The following is a 25,312-nucleotide window of genomic DNA, read 5'->3' on the forward strand; positions in this document are numbered from 1 at the left end:
CCTTGCGCGCGCCGACCCCCAATTTTTATAACGCACGCACGCATGTTATAAAATCACGTGTCCATTTGTGCGCGCTGGGTAGCGCGCGGACATGGACACGCTTGCACAATTTTAAAAATCTACCCCTTTTTGAGAGAGAGTGTGTGTGTAGGTATCTTTCTCTCGCACGCTCGCACGCTCACTGTGTGTGGGTGTGTTTTTGTGTCTGTGTCTTTGTGGGTGTCAGTGTGTATGTGCCAATAAAGTTTCTGCAATCTAAAAATCTATTTGTATTTGACTATGTGTGTGTCTCTCTGACCCTGGCTGGCAGTGTCATTTCTTGCAAATGATTCAAGAACCAGACTGAGAATCCAGGATATAGCTCTATAAGAGAGAGAAGCAAACGTGTAAGGGGCCCAACCAATTTGCATGGATAGAACAGGGGCTGCAGCTCTGCTCACCCCTGATCTAGAATGTGCTCAACTTCTTAGTTATTTAGGAAATTTGAAGTTTATTTTGGAGATATTTTGGCTCAATGCTACTAGGTTCCATGGTTGACTTGGCATGCTTTTGGGAGCTGTTGACACACGTGCTGCAGGGAAAGTGCATGAGGGCGATAGAAACCCCATGGGCCAGTTTTGAAAAAGTCCCCCGGGCCGATATTTTCCTGTAATCTGCCCCTGATGATGGAATAATTGGTATACATGTATTTGTATAGTCTTTAAAGAAGAAGCAGTGATTAGTGAATTTTGTCTTTTATTTGAAGCACTTACTGCAACATTTATTATAACCCAAGTATATTCTTTATTGTTTTTAAAATTTCTTTCAACTGAAAGCTAATCTGCTACCGTATAATCACATTTTATAATGTAAAAGAGATGCCTGTTGATCCCAAGCTACAGGTGGCTTTTCACAATGAAAGGGAAGGATTGTGACCTCTTTGATTTTGAGCATTTCTTCAACATCCATTGAAATGGGAAAACGTGTCAAACTGCTCATTCTTATTTCCAGGGATGATGGCTCCTCAACTTCTGCTGTCAAGCGCCTGGAACGCAGTCAGTGGACAGACAAGATGGATGCGCAGTTTGGTTTTGAGCGGATCAAGGAACCGGGAGAGAAGACTGGCTGGCTCATCAATATGCACCCAGTGAGTAGTGATGCTTTCTTATATATGGAAACAGGTCTTATTTTAGACTCTCATTTCCTAGTGGATAGACAGATGGACTCAGGACCAGTGGATTATGCTCCCTTGCCAGCAGATGGTGCCAGAGCAAGCTGATGTCGCAGTATATACACTCCTGCAGTGACACCAGCCTGCCTGTATTCTCCGTCTCCAGCAGATGGAGAATACACAATGTTCTTCATTCATTTTATTGCCCCACTCCAATTACATCCCATTCCTTACTCCTCTTACTGCACTTGCTTGATTGTATCTAATTATAAATAGTTTCTACTAGGAGATTAGGCCGATTCAATTGTCATATATGTTGATTTACTGCTATGTTCTGCATTTGTTTGAATGTATCCAATTATACATAGTTTCTACTAGGAGATTAAGCCAGATTCAATTGTGATATATGTTGATTTACTGCTATGTTCTTCTATTTCATGCGATATATGCTCGTTCTTACTAAATTGATTGTAAAGCTTGTTGCTAAATTATGTTCATTGTGAACCGAGGTGATGTTTGAAACGTGCCGCGGTATATAAAAACCTTTAAATAAATAAATAAATGTGCATCTCCCTATGGATTTTGGAAGGAGAATGTCAAATAGAAAAAGAAAAGTCCCGCTCTTCTGCAGTGATATCAGATGGTCCCTGAAGTGTCGTCCTCTCCGAGCGGGCAATCGTACTTCCCGTCCCATCTTTTTGGATCGGAAGGATCGCTTCTCTCTCACAGCCTGGCTTTTGAGAGGCAGAGGTTATGAATGAAGGGGTATTCGGAACAGGTGATTTCCACCCTACTGCAGGCCAGGCGGCCCTCGACTTCTATGGCTTACGTCTAGGTGTGGAAGGTGTTTGAAACCTGGTGTGATCAACAAGGTTTAGTGCTGTTGTCTGTGTCCATTCTTCAGGTTTTGGCTTTTCTGCAGCAGGGGTTGTCAAAAGGCTTGGCTTATAACTCCCTGCGGGTTCAGATTTCGGCCCTAGGATGTCTCCGAAGTCGGATAGGCTGCAGACCCCTGGCCAGTCCACCTGGATATAGCCCGTTTTCTGAAGGGGATAAAGCATCTTCGTCCTCTGATTCGTAAGACTTGCCTGGAGTGGAATCTCAACCTAGTTCTATGGGCGCTCTGTAATTTCCCCCTTTGAGCCTCTGGGGCACACCTCTCTGAATGACTTTATCTTGAAGACGGCGTTTTTGGTGGCCATTTGCTCCGCTAGGCATATTTCAGAATTGTAGGCCTTGTCCTGTCTGGATCCCTTCCTGTGCATTTCGGCGGATAGGGTGTCCCTGCGTACAGTGCCCTCCCTTTTGCCAAAAGTGGTGTCTACCTTCCATGTTAATCAGACCATGGAGTTGCTTGGTTTTCCTGAATGGTCTTGTGACTTGGCTTCGGGAAGAGATCTGTATCTTCTCGATGTTTGCTGGATTCTCCTTCGTTATTTGAATGTCACTAACTCCTTTCGGAAGTCAGACCACCTTTTTATTTTGTTTGGGGGTCCGAAGAAGGGTGAGAAGGCATCCAAGGCTTCCTTGGCTTGCTGGTTGAAGGAAACGATTTGCTTGGCCTACATCGGCAAGGGGCGTTCTGTTCCAGCCGGATTGAAAGCTCACTCGATGAGAGCGCAAGTGGCTTCTTGGGCAGTTGTCGCCTGCAGAGATTTGTAGGGCCGCAGTCTGGTCCTCCCTGCATACCTTTACAAGACATTACCACCTGGATGTCAGGGATCCGGAGCAAGCGCTTTTTGGGAAGAGTGTCTTGCGAATGGGTCTTTCGGGTTCCCGCCCAGTGTAATGTGGCTTTGGTACATCCCACTGATCTGGGTATGTACAGACAAGGAAAATTTTGGTTCTTACCTGCTAATTTTTGTTCTTGTAATACCATAGATCAGTCCAGGGGACCCACCCGGGTGCTACTGCCGAAAGACTGATTTACCTGGACTTAAGCCACTGTACATAGGAAGTCTGTTAGAATGCATTTATGCCAATTCGGTGATACGAACCGAGGTTCGGACCTGGGGTTTTCAGGTTTGAGGCCTTTTTTTGTTTTGGCCCTTGAAGGCATTTCTTTCATGTTCGCCCTTTTTTGGGGAGTTAAATGATTTTTTTGTCTGTTTCTTGGCTTGGTTATGGATAAATACTGAGGAGCTGCAGGTGGCACAGTTGGATATAGCAGTGCCTCAGTTTTGTTCTCTGCCTCTGTCTGCTGGTAGGAGTGCATAACCCACAGGTCTGGACTAATCTGTAGTATTACAGGAACTAAAATTAACAGGTAAGAACCAATTTTCCTTTCCTTGACCTCGCCAAACTGGTTGATACTCACGACAGATGCGGGTCTCCAGAATTAGGGACCTCACTGTCAGGAGCTGACTGCCCAAGGGCGTTGGAATGCCGGAGTCCCTCTGGAACATCAATCGCCTGGAAGCCCAGGTGATATGATGTGCATGCTTGCAGTTCAGCCACAGACTGCAGGGTCAAGCAGTCTGAGTGATGTCAGACAACGCAACTACGGTAGTCTACATCAATCGACAGGGATGAACCAAGAGCCAGCAAGTGTTGCAGGAAATAGACCAACTTGTAGATGTCTTTCCGCCCATTCTATAACTGATCTTGGCCTCTCACATTGCAGGAAAAGACAATGTAAGAGCAGACTCTCAGCAGGGAGAGTCTGGACCCAGGAGAATGGGTGTTGTCGGTTGAGGCATTTCAGCTGATAATGGATCGCTGGGGCCTTCCACTCTTAGACCTGCTGGCTACTTGTTGCAGTATGAAGGTTCCTCTATTCTTCTTCAGTTGCAGGAGAGATCCATGGTTCCTGGGCATAGATGCTCTTGTACAGATCTGGCTGGAAGACAAGTTGCTTTATGCCTTTCCTCCATGGCCCTTATTGGACAAGATGGTTTGCAGGATCGAAGGCCACAAAGGGTTGGTACTCATGGTGGCACTGGATTGGCCCCGATAACCGTGGTATTGAGATCTGCAAAGACTACTGGTAGAGACCCCCCTTCACCTTCTGCAGTGCAAGAATCTGTTGCAGCAGGAACCAGTCATTCACGAAGATCCAATTCTGTTTTGTTTTACAGTTTGGCCCTTGAGAGGGCTCGCTTGGTGAAGTGGGAATGTTCTTCTGCGGTGATTGCTACCTTGCTCCGCGCTCAGAAGTTCTTCACTTCCTTGGCCTATGTGCAGGTTTAGAGATTTTGTTTGAGGCCTGGTGTGAAGATTTTAACTTTTAACCATATACCAACAAGCTTTTAACCCATACCAATAATCGCCCATCAATATGCACCATGCAATATACACCATGTAAGATGACTTCCAGATACTCAGCCAGGTTTCAGTTATAGAATCTCACTACCTAATCGTTATCTTTGTAAGTTACTCCCCGTTTCTTGATCCAAGTTTATTCTCCCGGTTTGATGTAATCGCATTCTTACATGCTTGTTTCTTAATGTAAACCGAAATGATATGTAACTTTGCTACATGAATTTCGGTATATAAAAATGTTAAATAAATAAATAAGATCGGAGTGTTCTTCCTCGTTTGGTCAAGATCCTGCCCATTCTGTAATTTTTGCAGGATGGATTATATGAAGATTTGGCCCTTAATTCTTTGAAGGTACAGATTGCGGCTCTTGCCTGTTTCCGGGGCCCAGTGAATGATTATTCCTTTATCTCATCCTGATGTGGCCTGTTTTTTTGAAGGAAGTGAAGCAGCTTCTGCTTCCTTTGAAGTTACTGGTTCCTTTGTAAGAGTCTTAATTTGGTGTTGGAATTCTCGGTGGGCCCTACATTCCAACCACTGTGTAGTCTTTCCTTGTGGTTATTGAGGTTGAAGACAGTGTTCCTGGTGGCTATCTGTTCTGCATGTCGAGTTTCCGAGCTGCAGGCCTGGTCTTGCTGGGAGCTGTTCCTTCGGGTGTCTCCAGGGGCATTATAGCTGTGTACTGTTCCATCCTTCTTGCCCAGAGTGGTGTTGGAATTTCATTTGAATTAGTCCATTCCTTGCTGTCCCTGGATAAGGTCAGGGACACTGAGGAGTATCTTCTCCTGCATCCCTTGGATGTCAAGAGACTTATCATGTGTTATCTGGAGGTTTCTAAACCTTTCTGAAAGACGGATCATCTGTTTGACCTTAGGTGGGCAACTATAGCTCGCTGGATTAAGGAGGTAGTCACAACCATGTATGTGGATGCTGAAAATCCATTCACTACTCAGGTTAAGGTTCATTCCATTAGGGCTTAGGTAGTGTCATGAGTGGAGGTTAGATTGTTGTCTCCCGTCGACATTTGCCGAGCTGCGACGTGGTCCTCCTTGCATACCTTTTCCAGGTTTTATCGTCTGGATGTGTAGGCCCGGAAGGTAGCAGCCCTTGCTCATGTGGTATTGACTGGACTGCTGGCAGCCTCCTGCCGTACTCTGGAGTTGCTTTGGTACTTCCCACTGGTCCTGAGTCCATCTGTCTATACACTAGGAAATGGAGACATTACTACTTACCTGATAATTTCTTGTTCCTTAATGTAGACAGATGGATGCTGCTTCCTGCCCTCGGCTGCTGAATGATTGTCAGTGGCCCTTCTGTGGGGCTACGTGTTCTAGGGGATTGCTAGTAAGTGTTCATCCTTGCTCAAGCTTTTTGCTAGTCTGTCCACAGTTGCTTTTGAAGAGAATACAGACAGGCTAGGGTCACTGCAGGGTTATGTATACTGTGACATCAGCTTGCTCAGTCTCCATCTGCTGGCAGGGGAGCATAACCCACTGGTCCTGAGTCCATCTATCTACGCTAAGGAAAATGACATTATCAGGTAAGTTGTAATTTCTCCAATGTCTTATGTTGGCCATACTCATTAGGTCTGTGCTACAGAATCTGCTTTTCTACCCTTTAATTAGAATAAAAATGTTGAGGAAAATCTTGCTATTGCAGTGTAAATTGTTTGCTTAGGACAAAGAAAATGGTATAGGGTTTGCTTGATATGAGATGTAAGGACTTAAATATGTGTGCCCAGAAGACTGATGGCAGAGGGGAATAGGATAAAGACATTCAGATACCTTAAATATATCAATGTACAAAAAGCAAAACCTTTTCAGAGGAAATGATGCTCTCTAGAAAGAGGCTCCGAGGGGCTAGACTCAAAGTGCAACAGCAGAAGATATTTCTTCATAGAAAGAGTGGTGGAGTCATGGAGCGAGGTAGTGGAATTGATGCAGCAGAGGTGGGTGAGACAAAAACAGTAATGGAATTCATGAATGTTTCAGATAAATGCAGAAGATCCCTAGTTATGAAGAACTGAAGATGAAACCAAAGATCGACAGTAGTCTCTGTCGTGGCATGTGCAAATTAAGGGTCTGCTTGGGCAGAATTTATGCCACTGGATCTATAGTATTGCATCAGGAATGAAATTGGGTAGACTAAATGGGCCTTGTGGTCCTTCCCTGCTGATGTGTGTTATGATATTGATTGTACATCGCTTTGAACGATTCATAAATGTCTAAAATAAATCATATTCTATGAACAATGGTGAATGTGGTTTGCCTGCATTAACTGATGCGATGGTTGGAAGTGTTTTTTATGTGTCTCTCCTTTAATGCATTTTAAATTTCTTTTATACAAGTTTTGGGGATATTTTTACTCTTTCCTAGTCTGTGTGTCTTTGGCAACTGCTGCACTGAAATGTATTTATAGTAGGACCTGCAGTTTTGAGAGAACTGAGCCAGCAATGGGGGGGCTTTGCTTGTACATGACTTTTTTTTTTTTTTGATAGGGGCTTCCCCAACTCCATTACTCCTTGTTTGCATGTTCTGTGAGATGAAGACCATTTCTCTGTTTGCTCCTGCTTAGAGACCCATTGTTATGTTTTCAAAAATGTGAAAAGTGCTTTTGTTGCTTGTTTGCTTATCTTCTGTTCTTGGGACAGACAATAATAGACATCACAATAGACTTCCAAGAAATACACTTTCAGAAACCCCTACTTTTTATTGATCATACTTGTTTTAAATTGGTGTTCCTTTAGTCTCCATCATATCCTTTTTTTTTTCTTTGCATCCTGCTTACTATGAGCTTTTTTGTTCTTTTCAATGTGCCATGGGTAGTTCACCATATAAATCTTTTTTTACATCTTTTTTAGACAGAAACTTTGGATGAGGATAAGCATCTGATTAGCTCTGTGGATTATTACTTTATTCAGGAAGATGGAAGCAGATTTAAGGTAATTTTTTTTTTTTTTTTTTTTGTGTGTGTGGGGGAAAGGGTATGGATGTTAGATCAGAATCTAGATTGGTCAAATAATCAATTTGATTATTTCTGGAAATTTTGCTTACTGTTGACCCTTGATTCTTATGTTCACTTTCTCTTTTGGCCTAATTTACACTTTTCTTCTAAAACTGTTAACCTTCTTTGGCAGGCTTCTGTTTAGCTCACCTTCTGAAGAAAGGAAGGCTTATGAGATCACCTTTGGGCCGATACAGTAAAAGTCATGGGAGAGCGGGCGAACGCCCACTCTCCCGGCACGCGCACAGGCCACTCTGCGTGCGATTCTGTATTCAAATGAGGGCCCTAGCGCCTCTTTTTGGACAGGAGCGGCGGCTATTGGCGGGTTTGACAGCCGACACTCAATTTTTCCGGCATCACTTCTCAGACCCGCTGACAGCCACGGGTTCGGAAACTGGACGCCGGCTGAAATTGAAATTAGGGGTGCTGCGAAAAAGGTGGAAGTCGCACAATCTTCAGTGGTGACTGCATTGAGAGCATTTGATAGGGGGTGTGGATTTGATGCCTCTTGTTTGGTTGATAGTGCTCACGAATGGGCCTTTCTGAAAGGAGTAGCTCACTGTCACAGCTGAAGGCCGGTAGTCCAGTGTGGAGATGTGACCCATCAACCATCTGGAGGCTCAGGCGATTCGTCTGGCACTTCTCGAATTTGTGCCCCATTTACTTAGAGGAGCAGTGAGAATGATGTCTGTAAACACCTTGGCAGTAGGGGGAACTCGAAGCCAGCAGATCTTGGTAATGGACACACTTTTTCCTTGGGCGGAAAAGCACCTTCTGGTCTTGTCTTCCATAGTGGGAGAAGACAACATGCAAGCTGATTATATCATTCTGAATCCGGGAGAATGTTTTCTTTCTGGGGTTTTCAACCTTATTGAGAACAGGTGGGGTCAGCCCTTCATGAATTTGATGGTGAAGGTTCACCAGTTCTGAAGTCCTCTGAGATTGATGCCCTAATTCAGGATTGGATGAGAGCAGAAAGCTTGGATATGTTTCCATCTTGACCCATGATAGACAGGGTGGTTCCAAAGATTGATGGACATCTGGGCCAAATCCTGGTGGCTTCAGATTGGCTCCATTTACCACAGTTTGCAAATCTATTGCATGTGTTGTGAGATGGTAGTCTTTGCTTCCCGCCTCTCGGGAACTTGGTGTGTTCTGGTGTGAATGGAGTCCAGCTTGGAAAACTTGAGTATTCCATTGCCTTTCTCTGGTTTGTATATGCTGTTTATTTATCATCTTTTAACAATATATAAAATAAACTTTTGCATTAGAAATACAGAGAATACAAAATCAAAGTAAGTCATCTTAACATATTTAACCCTCTTGACTCAAAGGGTTTATAATTAAATTTCTATTAAGTTTCTCTTGTTACATGGGAGAAACATTACAGAGGAGTACATAAAGAAAATTACAGACTTTGGTTCCTGTATTCCGCTCCCAAACAAATTCTCCTCCCTTGTGGCATCATTAGGGTTGTCTCCTCCCATCCAAAAAGACCCATAGTTGGTCCGGTGAAAAGAATATATAAGTATTTCTGACCAGTTTAATGATGCACTTGCATGGGTAATGCAGCGTGAAGCTGCCCCCTAGTGTTAGGGTTTCAGATATCATCTGTAAGAAAGCTTTTCTACACTGTTGCGTAGATTTAGCTGTCTGGGTACACACGTACGAGACCACCACAGTATAACTCATTTATATTTTTAAAATAATTCTTCATAATCTTTGAAACACTTGTTTCATCAAAAAAGGTAATAGAGTACAGCTCTGTTCACAATTTCAATGCTAGAATTTTCTTTTTTTTGTCAAAATCATTTTTATTAATGAGCAACGCAGGTACAACCAAAACTGTTGTTGGGGGAAAGAGAAGGTACAATATAAACCAAAGATTGATGCAGCTTTGCAATACAGGATGATTCCCCTTAATTATCAGAACCAACATGAACAACACCCTGCGTACACTCTGAGGTCAGACAGTACCACACAACCCATTCATGCCACATTCAACCACAGTCAGAGGGCAGCCCTGACGGACCCCACGTAGAATAGGGAAAGACTCCGACAGGGCACCATTAATAAGTAACCTGGCTCTGGGATTAACATACAGTGCTTGCAGCCAAGATAGAAAAGAGCCCGTTATACCATATGTCTGTAAAGCCCAAAACAAGTAATCCCAAGAGAGGGAATCAAAGGCCTTCTCTGCATCCAGGCTCAGGACCAGAGCCTCAGTCTTCGGGTGACAGCTTAGAAGGCTAACCAATCGCCTCACATTTTTGACTCCGTCGCCCTTTAATGAAACCTGTTTGAATCTCCTCTTGCCTTCAGTAATTCATGCAGACCAATCTGGCTGCCAATACTGCCGCTAGTATTTTTAAGTCCCCATTAATTAGGGATATGGGCCTGTATGAGCCCACTTCCTGTAAATCTTTTCCAGGTTTAGGGAGTAAGACTATAGTGAATTGATTTTCTGTAGGATTAATAGAGGCTCCCTGGACTAGACTGTTGTAATATGACCGTAACACAAGTAGAATTGGGAATTTCAAAATCTTGTAAAATTCCGGTCCGAACCCATCTAGGCCAGCTGCCTTTTCCGCTTTTAGGCCATGTATAATGCCATGGATTTCATTATCTGTGATGGGCGTATTTAACGAGAGGAGCTGTGCCTCAGTGAACTTAGGCCATGGAAAATTAGAAAAGAAAATCTCTCTTGAAGGAAGATGGCTAGATTTCTCCCCATAAAGCCCACTGTAATATTCAAGGAAGTGGTCTGCAATGGCTGTAGGGGCTACCTGACGGGCCCCATTTTATCTTTGATACTAGTAATGAGGGATTTAGGGCCCCGTGCTCTAACTAAACTAGCAAACAATTTACTGGGCCGGTTACCATAGCGATACAGCTGGTATTTGTAATATCTCAGATTTGGAAGCCCGTTGGAATAGTAACGTTTGCAGAGTTTCCTGTATTCCTTCCTCTTTGCGCTTACTAATCTCCGACATTGCCTTGATATGCCAGAGCTGGGCATGTTCTAGTTCTTCTGTTAACTTAAGGATTGTGGTGTTGCGCTTCTTATTTTGGGTAGCAACATAGGCTATAATGTGCCCCTCATAACTGCCTTCCCTGCCTCCCATACAACCCGGGGCGCAGTGTCAAGGGTAGAGTTGATAAGCGTATAGTCCTCCCAACGTTCCGTGAAAACGGGAAAACTCTTTATCTAGCAGTAAACCGGGGGCATGCGCCAAGAGAAGGGGGTTTAGGGGTTCGCCCAAGTGAGATTGTTACGGATACTGGTGCATGGTCAGACAGGGCAATCGTGCCTATGGAGGTGGCCGTCACCTGGAAAACAGGAGCTCCGAAATAAAAAAAAAAAAAAAAAATCTAATCTGGAATAAGACCCATGAGGATGGGAGAAAAAAGTATAGTCCTGTTCTCCAGGGTGTAAAGCCCTCCACAGGTCCAGCAGGTGCAGTTCCTGACACAAAAAGTTGGGGCCCTTGTGGATATCATTTGGCTCTATGGGTTTAGGGGGTTTAGTCATCCACCTTATTGGCTAACATATTGACGTCCCCTCCCACTAGCATGGCATAATCAGAAAGTTCCCCCCAAATTCCCTGGAGGTGGGTAAAAAACTTATGCTTATAAACGTTAGGAGCATATATGTTACACAAGGCCACCCTTTGCTGGTTACATAATCCCTGGACAATGACATAGCAACCTTCGGGGTCATGCCATACTCTTTCTGATTGGAAAGGCAATTGCTTATGAATTAGTATAGCCACCACTCTCTTTTGAGACGAGTATGAGGAGAAAAAGCACTGTCCCATCCATTCCCTCTGTAATTTTGCATGTTCACCCGCAGACAAATGAGTCTCCTGAAGAAACACTACATGTGAACCCCATACGCTTAAAGGCCTTAAATAATTTCTTCCGTTTGATAGGGAACTGTATGCCATCCACATTAAGAGATGTGAACTTTACCGTAGCCATGTCGGGGATTACCTAGGAATCATCCACAAAAAATATTCCATAGTAGATGCGAGTAACAAAAATCCCTTGGCTCCCCAGCCGGAGCCTCCGGGATCGGATGGGGACAGCAGCAAGATACACACGTCATTGTCCTTTATAAACTGCCTCATATCTATCTCAAGAGGGGTGTCTCCCAAGGTTCCAGGTTACCCCAACCCCATCAAACACATCCATGCATCCCAGGCGCTCCATTCACACCAGCCACACCCATACGCATACACACACGATCCACACGCCGCCCCCCCCCCCACTCCTTGTGATGGTGGAGAGAAGCTCCCCTCTAGGCCCCCCAAACAGTAACAGAACTAGATAAAACAATCAGTCAAGAACGGCATAACCTTAAAGTCAATGTGGAGCAATGAGGCCTCAACCAAGAGGTCCCAGCCCCATTTCAAGGCCCTGAATAGCAAATGTAGTTCGGGCCATAGCAGTTCTGGATGATATAAACAGAAGATGAATGCCCACAGTCAGCAATCGCAGAAGAATATATCGAACAACAAAAACTCGGGCCGGCAGTGACCTTCCATCATGAAGACAGTGGGTAGGACAGCCTACCAAAGAAGGGCCATCATTCCCCACCGGCATTGGGCAAGGTGGCTATAAACTTTTCCGTGTCATCTCTGGCGGTGAAAGAGAACCTTGTTATCGTGGAAGACACGCAACTTGGCCGGATAGAGCAGTCCGAATTTGATGCCTCTCTTGTGTAATTCCATGCAAGCTGGAGACACATTCTTCCGTTGCGCTGTCATAGTCGCCGAAAAGTCGTTGAAGAGAAGAATCTTGTGTCCCTGGTATTCTCTTGCAGCCCGTTGCTTGGAAGCCCGCATGACCTGGGTTTTGTGAGTCCAATTCAGGATTCTCGCCAGCATCGGTCTGGGCCTCGCAGCCCCTTCACGCAGTCCCTTCACAGACCATTGGGGCTGCAGAGAGCTCTAGGTCCAACTGCTCCGGCAGCCATGTCTCCACTAACTCTGACAGTTCACTGTCCTTGATTGACTCAGGAACTCCAATGATACGGATGTTATTCCTCCGGCTTTTGTCTTCTAAATCTTCAATTTTCACTAGCAGGTCTCGTTGGCTAGCTTGCAGTGCCTCTACATGGCGCTCCGACTCACCAAGCCGGTCTCCATGGTCCGACAGGATGTGCTCCGCCTCATCCAATCGTTTAGTTTGACCCTCCAAGGCCGATTTGATGTCATCCATGGAGTCCTGTATCTTAGTGAGGCAAAGATCTAATGCCGCGGTGACACTTTGAGAGATTTGAAGCAGAGCATCCACAGACAGTGAGTCCAACACCTTAGCACCCGCAGGGCCCTCAGTCATCTTGGTAGCAGGGGGGCGAGAGCGACAAACGGCACTCTTCCGTCGCATGGCCCCCAAAACAGGAAGGCAAACGCAGGACGGCAGGCTCGTACCGATGAGAAATCTGGGATGAAAATTCTAAGCAGGCTGGCTGATTTTAAGAAGGAAAGCCTGAAGCGGAGTCGTCTGCTGCCCTCAGTGATAGTAACCCTCAGACCAGGGCTAGGTAAGAGACTGCTGCAGGACTCTCTTAGAGAGTGCAGTCTATCTCCCCTCCACACCAGCAGAAGGGGGGGGGGGGGGTGGACATAAATACTAGGTCTTCCAAGTGATATCAGGGCTGCCATTCACAAGGGCCCGACCTCTTGTCCCCAAGCAAACTCAGTCACAGTACCTTATGAGGATAAGTACCCACGTGACCAGGCTGTAATCCGCTTATATATTTTCCATCCGCTGTCCCGTCTAACTCACAGCAAGATCCCAGGGCTAGCAGGGAGGTATTCGGCGGGGGGGGGGGGGGGGGGGGGGTCTCTGGAGAGGAAACACTGCGGATCACTCATTTACAGCCACAGGAAGAGAGGGTACTGTAGCGGGCCGGCCGCCATCTTGGACGTACCACGTTATTCTCATCCCCCGGCTGAATCTGCTACCATCGACCTCCATCCGGTTCCGGATCAGTAGCCTCTGGGTCCCATCGATCTCCAAAGCCCCCCGAGTCGAGGGCCACAAAAATCGCCGTTCTATTGTGAGGCTAGCAGGGGGAGGCTGGTGGGGGACCGCCCTCCCCGGTGACATCACCAGAAGTCCCTCAATGCTAGAATTTTCTAAATATTCGGTTAGATTTTGAAAGTCCAACCCTTGCACATTTGGAATAACTGAGACAGAGCTCTTCTTTTAGGTAAGAAGAATAATTTTTTAACTGCTGGAATCTCATCTTGTGGCATCTTTAAGATCTCCATAGCATATTTCCTAAAAGTTTAACAAGGGTATTTCAGTCATTACAATAGGAAAATTTAGAAGTCTTATATTTAAATGTCTCAAAGTTTTCAATTGATTCAAGTTTCCTCGACGTATACGCCCTTTCAAATATCATAGTGGCATTTATACTATGGAGACTTTTTATTTCCTCGTTAACTTTCTTTAAAGAGTCGTCATATTCAACAAACTTCTGCTGAATGTCCCTTTCCTGTATCACAACTTTAGTTGCTATTTGGCCAGCTTTAGGGCCTGATTGTCTAGTTTGGCTGACATCCTCGCCATAAGGTCCCAGATCGTGTCAAGGGATGCTAGCATCGGTTTAATAAATTGCAATGGAGGAGGTCGTTTTACCCCAATTTCAGTAGACAGACTACCTTCTCCTGCTGGTATGGGGACGCCAGTTATTTCCTGCGATTCTCTCCTCTGCGAAGCAGCTGCTGGGGTTTTCGGCTCTCCTCCAGACAGTCCGGCAGCTTCTGGGCCACCCAGCCGGGCACTCCCGATGTCATCAATATGAGCCTCAGCTCCTCCATCGCCGGAGTGTGGCAAGGCTCTCGACGGCGTTTTCGGAGCTGGATGCCGTTCTAGAGAAGATGTGGGAATCCCCTTACTCGACAACATCAGTTTTCCCAGAAATTGGATTTGAAATTCTGCATGCAGGAATCCCAGTTCTATTCCTTGCCATAACTTTCACACTCGTCATTAGTCGTCGAGTCTGCGATGCAACGTGCCAAGAGATCAAAATTACATGGCTTGGCACCGCCGGGAAAGGAGCAACACCTCTTAGACGATTTTGGTAAGAAGGAGTACCAGTCCTCCATGCTCTCGGCTCGCATCAGCCAGCACCAATTTTATCTGGTGCAGTACCTCTACGAAAGTTTGCAGACCTTGAAAGGGGCGCTACCCGATTTCGAAGGGGCACCAGAGGCAATACACCTGCCAATTCCATTTGAATCAATCTATTGAGTTACCAATGTTCTTTCCAAAACCACATCAGAATGTTTGCACACATTGGACTGCAAAAGGGCGTTAGCGTATTACAAACAGCGCACACAGTCCGAGACCCAAGCATCACAACTGTTCATCTCCTTCGATACGAATGCACTGGAGCTCCCAGTAGCCAAACGGACTATATCCAGCTGGATTGCCCAATGCATTCAATTTTGTCATCAGAAAAAGAACCTCTGCTTATCTTCTCACCCGAAGGCGCACCAGGTACGAGCGATGTCTGCCTCATTGGCTTATCTTGCTCAAGTTCCACCAATAGACATTTGCAAAGCTGCACCATGGTCTTCATTACACACATTCACGTCTCACTACTGCCTGGATCAGCAGGCGTCACAGGACGCCAACCTCGGGAAGGTGGTTTTACAGACAATATCTTCCTGATCTGCACCTGACTATCCACGCTTTGAAGCACGCAAAAAAAACCCCCAAAAAACTGAGAAAATCCAAAAGGACTAAGACTGTCCTCGCATAAAGTGCTATAGTTGCGTGATGGGGAGCTTAGGACTCCCATGACAGCATGGCTAATTCAGCCCTGCTATCAACGGGAAAAAGCAAGTTTGCTTACCGTAAATGGTGTTTCCGTAGATAGCAGGATGAATTTGCCATGCTGACCCACCCACCTCCCTGGATAGTCAGCAAGTTTTCATCAACTACTATATCACAGACTGAGGAGAGACTGTTTTTCTGCGCGGGAAGGCACGCGCAGCTGCACAGAGCAAAGCTCTGTATCTACTACAAAGCTCCGCCTCCTGGGCCCTGATGGACAGTTCCCATGACAACATGACTAATTCATCCTGCTATCTACGGAAACACCGTTTACGGTAAGCAAACTTGCTTATTTACTGGTTTGTCAGTATGATGTATGCATTTTATTTGTTTTGTTTTTTTTTTTCCTACTGGCTTACTTAATTTAAAAAAAAAATGTTATTTATAAAAAAAAAAAAAAAGAAATGCTGCTCTCTTCTTGTCAACAAAGGTTGGGAGGAAGGGGAAGTATCACAGCATGAGGCCTAGGCACTTGCCCCAGTTTGGCCCCTTTCAGAGACCGCCCTTAGTACAGGACAGAAGTACTGATGCTCGGTGATGCAGACATGGTCTTCTCTGTCATAAGCAGTTATGGAAAGACCGCCTTGTATATGGAGTGTGTGTGAAGTGTTGATGCTGGCTCTCTTCTTCAGGTGGCACTACCCTACAAACCATATTTCTACATTGCTACAAGAAAGGTGAGTAGGTCCTTTTTCTTACTTTATGCCCTTGCATACTGTCTCAGAAACCTTCCCACAGATTAGGTTGAAGCAGAGCTCCTATGCTGGTTATTTGATCTCTCTTCGTGGAGTGAGCTTTGATGAATTTTCAGATTTGCAATCAGTTCTCCCTCCCACCCACACTATTTAACGTTTTTGTTGGCTCCCTTAGGAAGGTGACTCATAATTTTGACATCAAATGTTTTTCTTATTTGGATGACGTCCAACAATATGTAATCCTTTGGGTTAAAATAAAACGTAATGCAGCTTTACAGAATCTGACTTTCTGCATCAATGCAGAAAGCATTGGACTCAAATGCTTCTACAACTGAAGTTCTGAGAGTGGACAAGCCTGGGATCTTAGTGACAATTTTTTCCTTTTCTGATGTTTCTGTACTCCCTGTTCAGAACCAGGTTTGAAATCTTGAGGGGTTTGGTGATTAAAAAAAAAAAATAAAATCTAGTGCTACCTGGAATAAGATCAATTTTGTAGGCCAGACATTAATCATTTGAGGTTGCTTAAGCAGTTGCAGACTTTTCTGAACAGAGAAATCTTAAGGTTGTCCATGCCTGTATTATGACTTGATCTGATTATTGTAATGTCTTGCGGATTAGTTTACCAAAATATATTGGATACCTTCAATTGGTGCAGAATGTGACTAATTGTAATTATTTGGACTGCATGTCCCTTCTGCTAGAAAAATGACATTGGCTTCCAAACATTTAATTTGCAGTTCAAGATTTTTCATATTCTGATCCCTGCATGGCACTGGAGCCAGGTACCTTAAAGATAGGCAGACTAATTATACCCTCATGTGCTTTCTGTGATCGTTCCAGGTACACTATTTGATAGAACCAGCCCTGAAATTTGACCTGTACTAGGAAATGTACCTTCAGTATCGTGGGTTTGATTTTTAAGGACTAAGCTCTCAGTTGAGATTAAGATGAAGGATTAAGACTAGTTTGTGCAGGCTCTTGTTAATTTTACTCCTAATTTATTCAGCTTGTGTCTCTCTTTGTTTACAGTTGGATTCAGTTTTATTCTAGTTATCTATTTTGTCATTCAATTCAAAATTTGTTTTATTTGGTTTGAGTTGTTTGTTTTATTTTGTGAACTTTGCTGTTCTTCGCTCAGAGCACCTTATGGTAAATGTGATGAGTAAATAAAAATTGCTAAATAAAATTAGTCTCTTGGAGGGTTTTCTCTCTCTCGTCACAGAGCTGGTAGGAAGTTTTGCTATGCTGATTTTTGTCTGTCCTTCCTTGCTTTTAGGGATGTGAACGGGAAGTCTCCTCCTTTCTGTCCAAGAAATTTCAGGGTAAAATAGCAAAACTGGAAACTGTTCCAAAGGAGGATCTGAATCTGGTAAGTAATTTGTCTATCTCCTTGGGTGGGAATAGTTCCTAGACAGATCATGGAAGAATTTTATATATTTAGAGCTATATTTTCTATAATCTTTATTCTTTGAGTGTATCATTGCCTAGATAGGGTTGCAGTGCTGATTGAATTGTATGATTAACTTCTGTGCATGTTACATTCTGACTTTTCTAATGCTTTCAGCCTGTCTGAAAAGCACCTATGCAATAGTTCCGTCTGGGAAATGCAGTTGACTTCTGTTCTTCATCTAGGCAGGCCAGTCCACACAACTAGGTATATGCATGCCAACCAGCAGATGGAGACAAAGAGTAACAGACTTGCTGATGCCACATCATATACTCTGCACTGACATCAGCCTACCAGTATTCTCCATCTCCATCAGATGGACATGTGTACGGTTCTGTGAATGTATGTCTGTCATGATTTGGGATGGGCCTGGGCACTCCTGAGAAGACAGTGGTGACTTTCTCCTTCAGATGAGCTAAGCCCAGTAATGAGGTGAAGGTAATCTGCCCCCTCCCTCTGAAAGAAGCTGAAAGCAGACATGACTTCCAGAAGGATAAGACAGCATTGATTCCATTCTGCTTCTGTCTGTCTCCCTTGCCTCCTTTGTTGTTTCTCTGCCTCTGGATTCCCTGTCAATAGCAGAAACTTTTGACAATTTAACCAATTTTTGAAGGTCCAGGCTAGAGGAACCAAAACACAAAAAGCTGCCTGACCACATGGCTGCAAATTCATTGGAGATCTGTCAGGAATGGCTCAGAGGCAGCGGTGGCAACGTTTCAGACCAGCAATTTCAACCTTTCTCAGTGCGCAAACGTCAGCTGAGAGGGAGAGAAGAGTTTGCTCTGAGGCAGATCGTACTGCAATGTGCATGCAGGAATGATGGCACTGGGCAGTCCGCATGGTAAAAAGCCCGTGCTCTATTCTGCCTGCAATATGAGGTCTGTGCACACAGGCACCTCTGTCATTGTCTCAAGTGCACCACGGCCTTGGGGAAAGTCTCAATGAAGGAATTTGCACCAGCTAGAGTATCTCTGTCCAGGGAGCTGGTAGAGGTCCCTCCCAGGGGAAGTGGCCTATCTGAGACCTCTTTGGAAAGAGGAGAGCTAAATCCTCTCCTGTTCCTCAGGATACCATTGAGGTTTGCTCCAGTGTGACCGTGCCTGCTCCACTGGGGCCTGGGATGGATTTATCCACCCTTTCCTGGGTAGAGGTTTGTTTTTGTTTTTTTTTTGTCTAAAGACCTTTTGTATGGGAAGCTCTGCATCTGAGGCACATCTCCTTCCAGCTTGGGCTTCTTCCTGGAACAGAAAATGTGTGTTCCTTTCCTGCACATGGCAGGGTTCAGATGGGAAATGATAGGGACCGGGAGGAAATTGAAGACCATCTAGGAGACTTGTAAGTCTCTTTGGATGAGTTCAGGTCCTTCCTAGCAGGACTGGTGAGGCTGCTTTAGAAGAGGGGGAAGATTTCCTCCTGGGGGGGGGGTGGCGCACAAATTTTTTGTGAGACTTTTTTTCCATAGGGATGAGTTATCAGCTTTGATTTCTCAGTCACTGAGCACACTGCAGCTGGGGGATGCGGTTTCCAAGAAATACTGAAGAAGGCATAAAGTATTTTTTACCTCTGCATGAAGCAGTGCAGGAACTTAGGGGAGCTCCTGAGTCTAATTTTAAAAGGGGGGGTAATCCTGGGAATCTCCTGACAAAGGGTTCCCTCTGGACCCTTTGGCAAGAGAACAAGTTTGGTTTCCCAGGGTGAATGCTCTGGTGTGTTCTGTAACTATGAGAACCACCTTTCCAGTGGAAGATAGAACTGCCCTTAACGATGCTCAGGATTGGAAAATAGTCTATGCTGAAGTAGGTAGGCCTTTGAGGTTATGGTTATGAATCTGCAGATTTCCACTTGCTGCTGTATTGTGGCATGTACAAGTTTTGCATTCCTCCCAGGAGGAACTGGGAGATGATGGCCCCTCACTTGAACCAGGGGTAGCATTTTTGGAGGATGCAGGCTATGATTTGGCTCAGTGGTAACCTCCATAGTAGTGGCTCAGCATCTTCTCTGGCTGTGTAAATTGTCAGCGGATACTACCTTGAAGTCAAATTTGACTAAGCTGCCTTTCAAGGGCTATCTCCTGTTCAGTGACAAGTTGGAGAAAAAGGGTCAATAAATGGCGGGAGGGCCCGAAACTGAAAATGCTGTCCCAGTACCATGAATTGAAGATCCTTCTGATGATCCTTACGAATGGGAATATGGAGGTATGCCTGTGTAAGGACCAAGGTAGCCAAGAACTCTCCTCTGTGTACTGGTGCTATTACCTTGCACAAGGTATCCATTCGAAACCGCAGTACTTGCAAGGACCTGTTTACCTTTTGCAGGTCCAGAATTGGCCAAAATGCGCCTTCCTTCACGAAATAAATTGAGTAACTTTCCTGTGCCTGCTCCTTCAGTGGGACCGGCTTTATTGTGCTTAAATCTAGCAACCTCTGAAGAGTCCCTCACCGCCTCTCGCTTGCCTCGAGACATGACATGGGAGTTTAGAAAGGCCTCCTGGACAGGGCATGAAAATCTAAGGCGTAAACTTCTCTCACTTCCTCGAGAGAACATAAGAACATAAGAAAATGCCATACTGGGTCAGACCAAGGGTCCCTCAAGCCCAGCATCCTGTTTCCAACAGTGGCCAATCCAGGCCATAAGAACCTGGCAAGTACCCAAAAACTAAGTCTATTCCATGTAACCATTGCTAATGGCAGTGGCTATTCTCTAAGTGAACTTAATAGCAGGTAATGGACTTCTCCTCCAAGAACTTATCCAATCCTTTTTTAAACACAGCTATACTAACTGCACTAACCACATCCTCTGGCAACAAATTCCAGAGTTTAATTGTGCGCTGAGTAAAAAAGAACTTTCTCTCCGATTAGTTTTAAATGTGCCCCATGCTAACTTCATGAGTGCCCCCTAGTCTTTCTACTATCCGAAGAGTAAATAACCGATTCACATCTACCCGTTCTAGACCTCTCGTGATTTATTTATTTATTTATTTATTTATTTATTTAAGGTTTTTCTATACTGGCATTCATGATAAGATCATATCATGCCGGTTTACATATAACAGGGGGTGCAAAAACTGCAAAACACCTCTATCATATCCCCCCTCAGTCGTCTCTTCTCCAAGCTGAAAAGTCCTAACCTCTTTAGTCTTTCCTCATAGGGGAGTTGTTCCATTCCCCTTATCATTTTGGTAGCCCTTCTCTGTACCTTCTCCATCGCAATTATATCTTTTTTGAGAGGCTAAAGGTCTGAGGTAATCTTGACCCACTCCTCATAAAAGCCAGACAGTCTCCCCCCTACCGCTTCTATGGAGGAATGGGAGATCCTGGCTTCATTGAGATGACTTTTCTCCACCGGCCCCCTGACCAGTGACCTCTCTGGAAGACCTTCGGGCACCTTGAAAGGACTGCTCTTGTCCACCTGACAGTTTAGTCCCTGAACCCATGGAATTCTTGTTCAAATGAAACCGATGGGAGTCCCGAAAATGGGATCGTGCCAAAAAAAAAAAAAACCAAAAAACTTCTTGTTGCTTCTCTTATCCTCATGGAATTTGTTCCCTTTGGATTACCCAGGGTCCTCATCAACTGGTCCAAATCTTCCCCAAACAGTTTTCCCTTGAAAGAAAAATTACACAACTGGACCTTGGACTACATGTCCTTTGACCAGTTGCACAACCACAAAAGTCTGCGGGCCGACACCGCTGAGACTGTGCTCCTGGCCAAAGTTTGAACCAAGTCATACAGGGCACCTGTGACATAGACTAGACTACAGTAGCCTCCAGGTGTGCCAAATATAGACTACTGGCATCCCCAGACACAGTCTGCTCCTGAGCTTTCTGAACCCAACACAAACATACCCTCTGCATCATACTGCCACAAATTGCAGTCCAAAAACTCAAAGCGGAACCTCAAATATCCGCGTCAGTTCAATCTCCAACTTGTTGTGCTCCGCATACTTAAGCATCACGAAACCGACCACCGGAATGGTTGCCTTTGTGGTAACCGCTGAAACAGACGCATCCACCTTAGGAGCTGTCAGGAGCTCCAAAGAATCCTCCATGAGAGGGTAAAGCTTCGCCATCGCCCCACCGACCTTTAGGTCTGTTTCTGGAAAATCCCATTCTCTGTTCACCAAGTTCCGAATCTTCAGCAAAGGAAAGGCACTAGGTGGACCCTGCAATCCTTCAGGACCGGATTCATGCCCTCATTATCGGACTCCTCCTGAACCACCTTAACCCAGAGTTCCTCGAAAACCCGGGGAATAAGGAGGCGCAGCTTCTCCTTTTTTTAAACAAACGGACCACTGGAAGATAATCTCCCTCAGACCGTAAAACCATCTAGATCTGGATTATCCTTTTGAGCATCCGGATCAGCATTCGCAGCCACTTCTGTCTCCGGAGAGGGTGAATCCTTCCAGAAATACTCAGAATCTCCAGAAATCCTCAGAATCTCCCAACTCATCAGGATCAGCTTCTACACCTGCGCGGCACAGACTGAGCCGGCACAACAGATCTCTGAAACCACCAGCCGTCCCCTTAGGCTTTTAGGAAATGCAACGCAGCTGCTTTTTCTGGGAATGTTTTCCCCCCATGCCCTTTCTCACCAAGAAGGCCTTATACATGAGGAGCACAAGCTTCGGAGAAAAATCTTCCTGATCTTCAGGCCCTTGATCCAGCAGGCTCTCATTCCACTCCGCTCCCCCCTCCTGACTATCCACAGGTCACTGCCCCACCCTGCGAAAGGAGGTGGGAGTCCCCAGACTCCCTGGGATCTGTGGCCCCCCCCCCCCCCCCCCCCCCCCCCCCCCCGCCTGTGAGCCCTCACAGGCCCCTCAGTGTTCTGGGAGCCTTCTGTGCCTGCCGCTGCTGGTCCAGACAACCATGGCACCCTTTTCCCTATGACTGCCCCTGTTGAAATCCCCTCTGCTCCTGAGGAATAGCTGAATCACAAGGTGTGCTGACCACATGCCCTGCAGGCAGCGACAAGCGGTTTGGGCGCCATTGAACATGCGGCCGCAACAGAGGAGGACTGCCAAGCCCCGCTAACGGGCCAGACAGACCACATACGCAGTTACCTGCTGTGCGCACAGTGCCGTGCCATCGCAAACTGCAGAAGCGGTGAGCGGGAAACCTAGGCCGCACTTGTGACCAGTGTGCGGTGCTATGAATGAGCCTGACCGCACGTGGGAAAACAATCTTCAGTGCCCTGGGACTCCTGGAGCAAAGGAAGAACAGCTCAAGGCACTCTCTTTCTCGATCCTGCTGGCACCGACCGCACCGCAGTCGACAGTGCCCTGCCCATCAAGCCAGACTGAAGTTCTGCACTAACTAAAAAAAAAAAAAAAAAGTTGTTTGTATTTATTTATTTATAACAAAACTTAATCCAAAAGAAAAAACAAGCAAGGGCATTTCCTTTCAGGAATCAACAGGCCGCAGGCGGAGACTTAAGATGACCGCAAGGGAGCTACTCCCCTGGCTATCAGGACCTCCGGACACCAATGGGCTAAACCAGCCAGAGGCTGCCGATTCCTTGGTTGCCTGGCTCCACCTGAGGGATGGTCCATGAAGGAGCTTAACACCTCAGGGAGCTCCAAATCCAAATTTTTCTCGTCTCACTAAACTTTTTTTATTCAGACTGCAGGTTTGCACCTCTACCATCTGCTGGACACAGGTAGCAGTGCCTTGAAGTTTTTGTTCTCTGCCTCCATCTGCTGATAGGGATGCAGAACACATGTGTCTCTACTGATCTGGGTATGAACAGGAAAAACCCAGTTGTGTGGACTGTTCTGCCTGTCATAGAGGAAAGGAATTTATCAGGTAAGAAATAATTTCATCTTAAAGTGGATTGATCAGTTTCAGATTTCACGTGAAGACCAACCATGGTCCTGGCATCGGCTTTGACGTTCACCAGAACCCGATCATTAGCCATCCCAAGATATACAAAGCTTTACCAAAGGGACATTGATATCTTTCCTTCCTTGTGATGTGGGTGCTCATAGGCCCTTAGTCTCAGTGAAACACTTTTGATATGTCACAAAAGAAGTTATTACTCCCCTTCTCCTAAGTTTAGATTTTTCATAAGCAGTCTTTATAATTGCTTAGAAGTATAACATTGCAATATGTCAATTGTGTTGCAGTTATTTGTATAGGCGCTATAAGCTAGATAAAGATGCTAAGCTACGAGACTGTAGAACATTTTGAAATGATATGAGGTTACTTTACATTCCATTTAAGATTATAGAAACATATCTAAAACAAGGATGAGGTTAATTGAGATTCTATCTGAGATTATAGAAAATATTCTTAGAATAATCTCAAGGTTGCTAATGCTGGCAAATTCCAAGAAAACGTTTACATATGAGAAGAGGATTAATTAACTTGGAGAATGAAAGCAAATTACCAAACAGCCATTAAGATTATTTGTTTATAACAGCCAATCATAGAAATTTTGACAATTATGTAACTTAGTTTAGGGGTTGGAAATATACAAATTAAATTCTATATAATGCTTTGTTATCAGTAAAATCATTTGAGAAGGAGTTTGTGTTGGTGTCTTGCATGGCACTCTGCCTCTCCATAAGGTACCAGATTATTTAATGTCTAAAATTTATATTTTATAGCATATAAAAAAAAAACCAAAACCTTTTCTCTATAGCCAGTGGCTTTAAGCATTCTTATTTTCAAAGAACCATAACACTTGTGTTAAAGATGAAAGTGAAAAGTTTAGAAATCTACAAAATCCATACATATGCATGTTTTGATTATTTTGTTAACTTGGATTTTTCATCTCGGCAGCCAAACCATCTTGTAGGTCTCAAGAGGAATTACATCCGTTTAGCCTTTCACACAGTGGATGATCTAGTGAAAGTGAGAAAAGAAATTTCTCCTACAGTGAGGAAAAACAAGGAACGTGATCATGCTAATGACACCTACACTGCCATGCTGTCAAGGTAATGCACGTCAGAGTCCCTGTGATTATACCTTCATTGTCATGCTCTTGCTTCTCATTTCCATCCCCAAAGTCTCCCCCCCCCCCCCACCGGCAAGCACATTTCAAATGTTGAGTTGGCTTCAGCAAGATCCTGTGCTATGTAGGGATCATCCTCAAGCAATGGGCAGACTTAAAGGCATTGCATAATATGCTTCTCGCCACAATTGTAGGCCTCAGATCTAGTAGATTCAAAACAATTGGCAATTATAAAAATATCACATTTTCATACATAATATCATAATTAGTGACATTGATTAGAAATTTTTTATTGTATACAAATATTTTATCTAAACACTTCAATACATTTTACAATATTTATTCTTTCCTGGCGTGTAGCCAGATGGACTCAGTACGAATGGGATAGTATCCGCGTGCTAGCAGTTGGAGACTGATCTGACGTCAGTACGGGGGCGTATATATCCCCACAGGAAGCGTAGCTATTCAGTAATTTCCGTCTCCAAAGCAGTTTGGAGTGCCTGCACGCTAGTTGAGCGTGCTTTCCAAGACTACTTTGATTTTTTTCTCTTTCTTCTCATTTCAGATTCTACTTTGTTGTTTATTGCCTATTCAGGCTTAGAGCCCCGCGCTCCTGCGGTAGATACCCTCGGGTTCATCCCCCAGTGAGCTCCCGGGGTGATTGCCATGCTCCCCCGGTGGGAAAGTCCTCGGTCCTGCCGAGCCGCGGCAGTGACGCAGCCCCCGGACGACGTTCGGGTGTAGCCTACGAGGCCCTCGGTCCCGGCGTGGATGAGGTAGCGGGTGCATATCCTCAATCGCGGTGGCGAGGTGTTCCCTTCCCCCGCAGCCGGAGACTGCTTGTGTTCCAGCCGAGAAGCGCCGACGCTGGTAAGCTGCACCGCTCTTCCTACGGGTCTCCGAAGCACAGAGGATCGGCGGCGTGGCACGCCATGGAGGACGCCATCTTGGG

At 45.1% G+C, this 25,312-nt stretch overlaps 1 protein-coding gene across 4 annotated transcripts in view; it reads left to right on the forward strand.

The window, feature by feature from the left end:
- The window catches only part of POLE (DNA polymerase epsilon, catalytic subunit), a 379,412-nt gene that overhangs the window by 18,300 nt on the left and 335,800 nt on the right, over positions 1–25,312 (forward strand). For all 4 annotated transcript variants that reach the window (XM_029570995.1, XM_029570997.1, XM_029570993.1 and 1 more), the window contains exons 2-6: positions 991–1,126; positions 7,269–7,349; positions 15,898–15,942; positions 17,237–17,329; positions 24,189–24,343. In XM_029570995.1, the coding sequence (XP_029426855.1) occupies positions 991–1,126; positions 7,269–7,349; positions 15,898–15,942; positions 17,237–17,329; positions 24,189–24,343 (510 nt within the window). The remainder of the gene's footprint in view (positions 1–990; positions 1,127–7,268; positions 7,350–15,897; positions 15,943–17,236; positions 17,330–24,188; positions 24,344–25,312) is intronic.

Source organism: Rhinatrema bivittatum, chromosome 11 (assembly GCF_901001135.1).
Source record: "Rhinatrema bivittatum chromosome 11, aRhiBiv1.1, whole genome shotgun sequence".
Classification (NCBI taxonomy): domain Eukaryota; kingdom Metazoa; phylum Chordata; class Amphibia; order Gymnophiona; family Rhinatrematidae; genus Rhinatrema; species Rhinatrema bivittatum.